Consider the following 10,552-nt stretch of genomic DNA (forward strand, 5'->3'; position numbering starts at 1 on the left):
TTTGATGCAAACTCTTTGTTCAATATTTTTTGCCATTGTTTTTTTCGCAACGCACTACTGAGGTGAACTGGGTTCAACAGCTGCCGTAAACGAACTGTCTGACAGATCGCGCTCATTTTTGGCATAGTAATTAAGGACAGTGCTGCCAAACTACATAAACTTAAAATATCGAAAAATATACAGCGCGCGAATTTTAAATGAGAATTTCCGAAAACCTTTCGGTCACAATGTATGATATGCCAAGGTGTGTGGTTTGGCTGTTAATTTCGTTTAGTGTTGATCAGCGACAGGTAATCTTAGGCCTTCCTCTTCTTCTACTGCCTTGCGGATTATACGTAAGGGCTTGAAAACAAATTTCACTTGATAGTTTTCGTGAGGTGTGACCAAACCAGCCAAACTACTCCACCTGACAATTGGAAGTTATATAGTGTTAATTTGACTCAAAAAATATACAAAAAAAAACTGATCTCAAATTTAATCTGTAGATTAGTAGAGAATAAGTATGACCGAACTGTTAATACCAACAGCGTATTTCTTGATGAATAACCAAGAAAATTTAAAAAAGTTTTAGTTGTTTGCTATGTAACATACAATAAGTAGGACAGTTATATATATACACTTGGTTCAGAATAATTTAAAATCGGTTAGGGTTGTTTCACTTTATATTTAAAAGTCTAAAGCAAAATGTTTAAGTGTAAATTTAGTACATGGCTAAAGTTTGATAAATTTGACAAATGTTGTAATCCCAACCTGGTTTACATTTTATATGAGTAATAGGGTTGTAATTGATGTCTTAATCCGCGTTTGCAATTGCGGGTCGTTCCATTTAGTATATATTCTTATCATCATCATATCAAAATAGACATCCGTTAAATCAGTAGTTTTGAGAATGATTTTATTTGTATATAACTTCATTATTGCAATTAAAATTACAATATTATTATAATAAAGTATTTCTATTTCAGTTTTACCAATTTTTTTCAAACTTTTTATTAGAAATAAATCATAATAAAATAGAAAACGTTGACAAGGAAGAATTATGTAATTATCATGTGTTGACACCATTTCCCATTTATCTTAAAAACGAAATTATGATTAAAAATATATTTTTAGCGCAATGAGTTCAAAAGATGTAGACAATTTAGCTTAATAGAACGGTTCTCCGCAATCCATTGCACGCTAAAATGTCATCGAAATATTTTTTTATACTTCAGCATCTCACAATTTTTGAGAATCCAATTTCCAACACAATTTTTTGTTATTTTTAAATTTAAATATACAAGAGAAAAAGATAAAAATGCAAAACTCAGTTTGTGTACGAAACCGAATTCATCGCATTTTAAGTAGAATGTTTTTGTTGGTAGCTTGGGATCTAATGCTTTAGCAAGTTGCCATTTTCGTTTTCGAATTATCTTCGAAATTATTGAGTCAAATAAATGGAAATGCGTTCAGTTTGTAGTTTGTGGTTCAATTGATTTTTGACGTTTCTGAATTTTATTTATTTTGCGTCTAAAGTTAGCTTTTTGCAGCAATTTTTTGTACATTTGCAAATGGGTCGTGAACCATATGTTACCTTCAAGCAAAAATATTTTCTTTAATAAAATCAATTAATATACAAATCCATTCCGCGCGTCAAAATATTCAATATTTTTTTTTTTGATTTAATTTGCTTTAAGATTTCTGTTGAATTTATTAAGAATATAGACAATTTATTTTGGAATGGATTGCAAAATATTTCGCTAAAATAAATTTTTAAAATGCAGTGCGAATTAAATAAATTTTCAATCACTGGTGGAAAAATCTAAATAATTTCGCATGTTATTAACGTCACATGTAAAAAGTAAATTTGCTTTAAAGGATTACTACGTAGTAAAAAAGATTTATATAGTATATATATAAGTCGACACATTTTTGATTTGGAACAAATCAAAATAATGTAAAATAATGTATATTAATTTAGAATTTATTTGAAATTTTTAGTTAACTTTATTCCCTTCCTACGTTTAATTTGGACAAAACCGTTTTCCTTAGAAATTGTCAAATAGATCGCTTGGTTAACCAAAATCCGGTACTTTCTCAATAGAAGCTAGCCTTGCGGTTACATTAGTGAGATTTGAATTAGTTCGAATTGTTTTGTTCTTTTCTTTTTACGAGAGTCACTATTTATATTTTGAGCCTTGGCAGCACTGTTTGTTGTCAGGTGTCATCTGACGTTTCCATGAGTAAGTTTGACACTATTAAACATGATCTACCTTAGGCTTTTTGTCAAAAGAGCTTTATTTTTGTTACTTAAAGTGATTTCTAAATTGAGTGTTTTGGAAAAAATGGAATTAATGCGAGAAAATTTTTGTGCGATGATTTATCACGACTTTCGACTTGGATTATCAAGACAAGAGTGCATTTAATGATGAAGTTCCATCCTTTGCCATTGTGAAACACTAGTACAATAGTTTTAGTCGTGACCGTAGTTCGTCCACTGATGAAATTAGTCAGTCAGTGAAGGTCCTCCAAAATCAGCTATGGTGCCAGAAAATATTGATGTTGTGCAAAAACTGATACGAGTTATGCAAGATCGTCATGCGACATACTGATTGCATATATAAAATATTGCACGATCACTAAGTCGTGAGAATGGTTTCTTCTCGTTGGCACCGCCATCATTTGACAAAATCTTCAAAGACTCTCTTGTCGATCGGTGCCCACAAATGTTCGAGAAGTACAATGGCGGTGTTTCAAAAGACCTGTACGTGTATAAGATTGTAACAGGTGACGAATCATGGATATATGCATTTGAGCCGGATCGTAAACAGAAGTTAACTGTATGGATGTTTCAAAATGAACCAAATCCAACAAGAGTAGTTCGCGCTCGAAGTACTTCGAAATAAATGGTCGCTACTGGTCATGTGGCAACTATATCCGTACCATTACAGGAACGTAAAATAGTTAATTCTGAATGGTATACAACCATTTGTTTACAGGAAGTCTTCAGTGAAATACGGAAATCAAGCGCCTTCCGATCATTCTCCATCTCCATCAATACCTTCTTCTTGTTCCCGAACATCAAGAATAAATTGCATGAACAACGATTTTTGTTGGCGGAAGCCGTCATTACATTTAAAAGTCATGTTTTGGAGGTATCTGAAGAAGATTGGAAAAAATGCTTTGACAAATGGTTAGAACGCATACAAAAGTATATTAATCATAAAGAAGAATACTTCCAGAAACAATAAAACCATTTTCACCGATAAGTTAAAATTTTTTCATTATTTGGCTCAAAATATAAATAGTGACTCGAGCACTCACCAATTTAAGTTTACAAAAAGTATCTAATTAATGATAACACAAGATTCTTTACAATTTAGCGTATAAAAATATTTACAATATTTATGCAAAATATTCGTCCTTTGCGAATGAATAAGTTATGCTCTGGAAGAGCAATGTAAAGCTTATATATTTTGCTGTTTTGTTGTTTTGCCCTATTAAAAATGTATACATATATGTTTGTATGTATGTATGTATAATTAAGTGACAACGTGAGCTCTTTTGGCGCCAGGGCACAAAATTATTTGCTGCTTCTATTTTTAAATTTATAAAAAAATATTTTTTTAGTTTTTATTATGTTATAAGGTGAGGTAAATATTAAACTCAAATTCTAAACTAAGTCGAAACTGCTTCTGTAGACTTGTAGCCCCCCTCTTGACTCACTACTTGTATTATTAAGAAGTGGATAAAATATAAAAAACATGTTTAAATATTCATTAGTTATTTGATATTACGAGTTTAAAGTCCAAGACCTTTAAATATTATTTCGAAAATATTAATGTGTTCTAGTAATATCTTAAAAACGGATTCAATAGTTATATTTAAACTAAGTTTAGATGTATTTATACCTTTTTAATGCTCTGATTTACATTGTTTCAGAATACTTAATATATATGTTATTATATTTTTATACTGATATCTCATATATTAATAATAACTTTTCAAAATTTATATAATGTAATATTTTAAAAACAATTTTATATAATTTTGATGGATAATATATGACAATTGAAGCATTTTGCAATTTTAAATTAAAAATATCTCAATATTAAGAAAAAATGATCAAATAAAAAAACATATATTGTTTCGAATGTAGTACTCTGCTCTCTGGTATTACTTTGGTGACTCATAAACAATTTGTGCTATATTCTAATCCATTTTATACGCACTTTTAGTTCACTGCGTCTTATACTTTTGAGGTGTATCAAAATGTTCCGCATTTAATTTTAATTCCCGTATATATTAATAAGGCAGCATTTACAATGAAAAAAAATAAATATCGAAAATGTTGCCATTTATAATTTAAAGTTGGCAAAGTTTCACAGAAAAATTTCATTTAACAAAATTTAAAAATTTTTAATTATAATTTCATTAAATTAAAAATTTTCTTGCATTATACGAGTATATACGTAATAATAACAGATTTCAGAAAACATCTACATTTGGAAATTTTCGAATCTATAATTATTTGCTTTATGTATCTGCAGTTCAATGTTTAATTACATATAAAAACCTCTTTTTAATTTGTTATTATCTTAAATTCAAAATCCCAACCACATACACGTTGTTATACTAAATAAAATAAAATAGTATTAAATATAATATAATATAACATAGAATGATATAAAATAATAATTTATAATATATAAATTTAATACAGAATCTATTTAAATGTAGTGATACGTACCACTACATGTAAATAAATAGATAATGACCATGACCATAATAGACCATGATAGATAAAGTCATGGTATTACCGAAGTGACGACTTTTCAAAAAACTAAAGAAGCCAAATAAAATTCGTCGTTACTTGGAACAGTTGTCTAGTATAACGAACCATTTGGAAGACAAAAAATGAATATGGTAATGATTATAAAAAGTTTTAAAAAATAAATAAGAAAAAATATTAGTAATAATAAATATAATAATAATAAATAATAATAAAATATTATTATAGAACATCATTTAATTGACACTTCAAAAAACTTTTGAATATAATCTTTATTTATTTTTTATTTAATGTCATGTTAATGAATATTAAGATAACATTATTTAATTATTTTTGTGGAAACCCCTAACTTTTTTTTTAATATGAAATATAATTAACAAAGATTATCGCCAGAATAATATGAATTAAATCAAGGATTTGGTTCAGTTCTAATAAAGTTTGATTTCTAAAATATTTATATTTTTAACAACATCGATTATTTCTAGAACATCATAGAGTAATTTTTAAAATATAATGAAGATATGGTTCAACAATCTAGTAAAGTATTCGTTATGCATTTATTGGTAATTACAGCACTGTTTCTTGTCAAACAAAACTCTCACCCAATAGGGATTTTTTAACTAAAAATATTGCGATAAGTTTTCTTATAAATTTTTCTTTATTTATTAACAGAATATTGTCGCAACTATCGAAGTAAAAATTCACAAGTAACTATCAAAAATCATTTCAACCAAGACAAATTACACTATAGTTTGATATATGGTCTTGAAGTGCAACAGGTGCCGGCCAATCCTAATCACTATAGCCATATGAAAACCATTTCTTGGGCGTGAAAATGAAGATATGTATATGGAATACATGTGGTTTTAACAGGAAGGTGCCACATTCTACACAAAAATTTTCCCGGATGTGAATTTGCATATATTTGTCGCCACTGAACTTTTTGTGAGGTAAAGTTAAGGATCATATGTACAGTGGTAACCTTGGTTTTCGTTACTCGGTTTAGCATGTCTGCTCTCAGTGTGGTTTTTCTTGGCTACTAGTCTTTAGTTCTTGGCTACTCCATTTGGGTAACGGAGATTATTTCAGTATGCTTTTCGATTGTTAGTGACATGCAATTATTTTTTCATTATTTCTATTACGACTCAATTAAAAACATCCAATCGTTTTATACATATTAAGAACAAATCCTGCTTTTCCCATTGGTTTCTGATCAATTTTTCGTGCTCTCCTAATTATGGTAAAAGAGAAAATCTTTTCTTTGAAGAACTTTCCATAAATTGTTTAAGTCAACTTCATATAGAATTAAAAAATTGTTTTGTGATTCAAATAAACTTTAAATTAAGTAAAATAAAATTTTGGTTGTAATACTTACATTTTGTATACATGAAGTACTTGAAATAACTTCCTTTAAATTTGGCGAGGTGGTCTTAGACTTTAACGGAAATCAGCATAAAACCTGAAAAAAGTTGATTTCTAAATGAAAATAATAATTTTGTGTAAAAAGTATACAGACTTAATAAATAAAACAAAGAAAACATCAATCAATCATTTTAGTTTATCGTCTTTAAAATAGATTTCATCCTATTGGGTTGGCGTGCGACCCAATTTACTATACATTTTGCGTAGGCTGGTTGAAGTATGGCCTTCAACTTATTTAGCGAATTTTCTTCTATGATCGGAATCGACTCAAAATGCTTTCCTTGACATGGTAGTTTTAAATTGGGGAACAGATACGTCTATGAATAGGGTCGATCAGATTCGTTTATTTTCTCTGCCAACGATTGCGTCATTCGATTGTAGATTACTTAAAAGTATAATTGCAGAAATAGCTGGGTAAAAAATTGCACTCAAATCTTGCATCTTGATACAAAACAGTGGTATCAATGTACAACAAAAAAAAAAAACAAAATAGTGGCGATATCTTTAATTCAATGATATATTGAATTTATATAGATGTTATAATCTTAAAGAACGAAGTGATCTTTAAATTATGCGCAGTTGCTTTTTACTTTCAATGGAATTCATGCAAAAAGTTTCTTTAGTAAAACATTATTTCAGATTTTCTTAGCTTAATTCGTCTATTAAGTTCCTACAACTTTTAAAATTATTTACGTAAGTGTAAAACGTCACCTGTTATCTATAGATTACACACCATGTATAATGTGTTTGTTAGTGTGATCTCCGGCTTCTACCAGAGACATTTACTTTAATGTCTGTTTTATTACTAAATACAGAACAATTACTCCACTATTCTGGTTTTTACATAATTATATGATATATTTATAAAGATAAATACAAATTAACAAAAATGATGTACCATTTGTATGTACTGTTCGTAGTAGTCATCCATAATTTACATATTAATCTATTAAATCTATAATAAATAATTAATTTATAATATATGGAGTACATTTTGAATCAAAAGCGAAAGGTTTTTAAACTCAACTTTTATTTCTTTATTGTATGGACAATATAGGAACAGTAAAGTATGCACTAGAAGATTTATGTGTCCTGACTTTTAAGACACCAGTTAAGCACTATAAATAAATAATATTTATTGCAGTACTATATACTCGTACCATTTTTAAGTAACTTATCTTAATTATTAATAATTATTAGTATTCAAATGCTCTTATCGATGACCCTGATGAAGATATGGAGACTGAAGATGGCGATGATGTTGATGATGATGATGACGATGAGGATGAAAATGATCGGGAGAAGGACAAGCTTTCAAATGCAGACTATGATGATTATGAAGATTTAATAAAAAAGTTTAACAGCTATGATGATTCGGATGGCGATGATGAAGATATAATATCTGATGATGATAACTTGTACGATGATTTTGAAAAATATAAGGACTCAAAGAAAAAACATCAACGGTATGTGCCAATTAATTAGGTAAAAAATTTTATTGATAATTACAACCTTTCTGTCTCAGAGTGTCACGATCTATTGATAATGTTCGAGTTTTAACTATACATGAAGATGAAAATAAATCAGATCAAAATAAAACTACAACTGCGGTTGAGACGAAATCATTAAATTCCGATTATCCTTCATACAAAACAAGTTCTAGGTAAAAGAATTGTTAAGTTAAACCTAAAAAAGTAAAATTAATTTAGTATAAAATTTTAACTTTAACGTACTATTTAATATTATCTTAGGACTCAAGAAAAGATCTCAGACAATTTGAAAAACCACAGTCAACGTAAATTTGTAGCTGAAAACTTAGATAAGCGACGTTCACATTTACGGAGCCATTTAAATCGCAGACGTAAAATTCCAGTTTATCGAACTGGTAAGTATTAATTCACATATATGTAATCATATGTCATTAAAGTAATTAACAATATTGTTACGACCTGCCTTAAAAAATAAATGCCATTTTCTTTAAGTCACTTCTAATATTCTTTTTAAAAAATACATTACTGAAGAAATTTAGATTCAGCAGTTAGAACATTAAAATATATCTTATACACTTTTCATGATCTCAATCAGTCTTAAAAAGTTTTTCCTTCTATCCTTTTTTACTCTGATAAATTATATTATATCGTCTTGCTAATATTCTAACGTACAACTAAGCACAGTTAGACAATTATACAAACAACCATTTAGCTAGTTTGTATAATTCATCGAAAACCAATTTTTCGGTAAGAAGAACTTTTCATAGCAAAATAGAGCAATATACTGAAATATAAAAAGCATTAAATTAGAGACATCGACATATGCAGTTTTAATTATTATTTTAGTTAATAAGCATCCATGCAGATACTGTTCTGAGACTTGTTTAAATTGATTAAATACATTGTGATTAATTTTATCAATAGTATCATGACTATATAGATCAGTTTTCGTTAAAATTAAAATTAAAAGTGTGTTTAATATTTTTTAATATATTCTATAATTCGGCATCGCTATCACTATAGTGCAATATAGACAACGAAATCATAAGCGTAACGTTTAGATATAGATTTTATTAATATTAATTTATGTGAGATCCTAATCCTGATGATGATTCACAAGGAGAGTCGAAATATAGAATAGTATAAATAATATTAAACAAACGTTTAATTATATTTTATCAAAAAGTAACCTATAGCTGAATATGAAATATATAACAAACATTATTAAAAAAATCAGATCGAGAAATAAATTCAAAATTTAATATTATTAATTAAGTATTTGAGAGCAGAAGCTATAATTTTTATTATATATAGCTTTATTTCTGGAAAAATTTCAGGTGAATCTCTATCTTTTTCAGCAAAATCTTCGCTTATGTCAAACTCAATTGACTCAGCTCCTGCAGCACACTTCCATTTAACGCGTACAGTTCCCGGTCGACATGCAGCAATAAAAGTTCCATGTAAGTATTATGTACAATTGAAATATAAAAACATCATTATAATTAATTTTTATTATTGAAGTATATGCTGGAGATATATATATTGGGGAGCCAAGTATGTCTAGTAGCTATTTCGAGGTTGAAAATGGAGTTCTGACAGTGCTTGAATCTGGTCTTTATTACATCTATGCTCAGGTGTGTTACAATAACACACATGATCAAAATGGCTTCGTAATATTCCATGGACATAAACCATTCTTACAATGTCTAAATACTGTGCCAACGAACATCCCACTTAAAATTCATACATGCCATACCAGCGGCCTCATCCATCTACGCGCAGATGAAACAATACACATACGAGACTTCCACACCGATCGAAGTGTAATTTTAAAGGACACAAATAACAGGAGCTATTTTGGTCTCATTAAAGTGAAATAAAGGAAACTCTATTAAGGGAAATTATTTTAAATTGATGATAATTTTTTGATATTTGGCAGATGCATTGTAATTTTTTAATTTAAGCAGTAAATCTTAGTTGTAGACATGAACTTCTTTAGTTAAGTTATTTAGCATTAATTGTAGCAAACCAAAAATTATTATAAAGCTGTTTTATATTATTTTACAATAATATTTAATCAGATCAAAATGTGACAAGAATCTGTGGGACGAGGTTTTCTTGAACTCAAACATAATTTAATTATATCACTTTTTATATTGTATTTATTCTATATGTAACTTAATAAATAATATAAATATTATTTTAGAAAGAAACGCAAAATATATTTTGTTTGTTTTCTTTTTTACATATTATGAAGTTTATTTTGAGTGAATAACAAAAATGATGTAAATCTTTATACATTTTGGAATTTTAATAAATTCCATGGAAGCAGTTTTATTCTTTTGTGAGAATATTCAATAAAATGTCAATTAAAACTTTTATTTGCTGTTCTTTCAAAGTGAAACATTACGTCAGCCTCACGTATTTCTGTTTAGTTACAGTTCAGCGTATATTCTGCTCAAACCAGAGGAAAGTCACGTCTTGGCATGTTTTTCAGAAATATTTGATCAACTGTTATAACAAAATTGACTATTGAACGATAATTACGAAACTTAAACAGCAATGGCAGGATTTAAATAGACGTAAAGCCACAAGTATGAAAACATATTCAATGATTTGGAACTAATTTCAACACTTTAGTAAATAGAATCATAAATAATTCACATTCTTATATCTGACCCAGTCGTATCACTATAAGATATTGTAAATAGGTTACCTCAATAGAACATTTTCATTGGTGTAACAGCTTTAGTTGGTGACATTAGGATTAATTGGAAGGACGGCATCAAATACCTGGGATTCACGTTTAATAAGCGGTTCACTTGTCACAAGCACATACAAGTCAAAAGAAATAGTTGCACAAAATCAC

General features: G+C 28.4%; 1 protein-coding gene across 1 annotated transcript in view; it reads left to right on the forward strand.

The window, feature by feature from the left end:
• Nucleotides 1-9,841, forward strand: part of LOC119675136 (protein eiger) — a 13,329-nt gene extending 3,488 nt beyond the window's left edge. Inside the window, exons 3-7 of the mRNA XM_038086325.1 lie at nt 7,394-7,659; nt 7,719-7,856; nt 7,945-8,078; nt 9,021-9,143; nt 9,205-9,841. Of these exons, the coding sequence (XP_037942253.1) occupies nt 7,394-7,659; nt 7,719-7,856; nt 7,945-8,078; nt 9,021-9,143; nt 9,205-9,563 (1,020 nt within the window). The 3' untranslated portion in view covers nt 9,564-9,841. The remainder of the gene's footprint in view (nt 1-7,393; nt 7,660-7,718; nt 7,857-7,944; nt 8,079-9,020; nt 9,144-9,204) is intronic.
• Nucleotides 9,842-10,552: the final 711 nt, after the last annotated feature.

Source organism: Teleopsis dalmanni, chromosome 2, assembly GCF_002237135.1.
Source record: "Teleopsis dalmanni isolate 2A chromosome 2, ASM223713v2, whole genome shotgun sequence".
Lineage (NCBI taxonomy): Eukaryota > Metazoa > Arthropoda > Insecta > Diptera > Diopsidae > Teleopsis > Teleopsis dalmanni.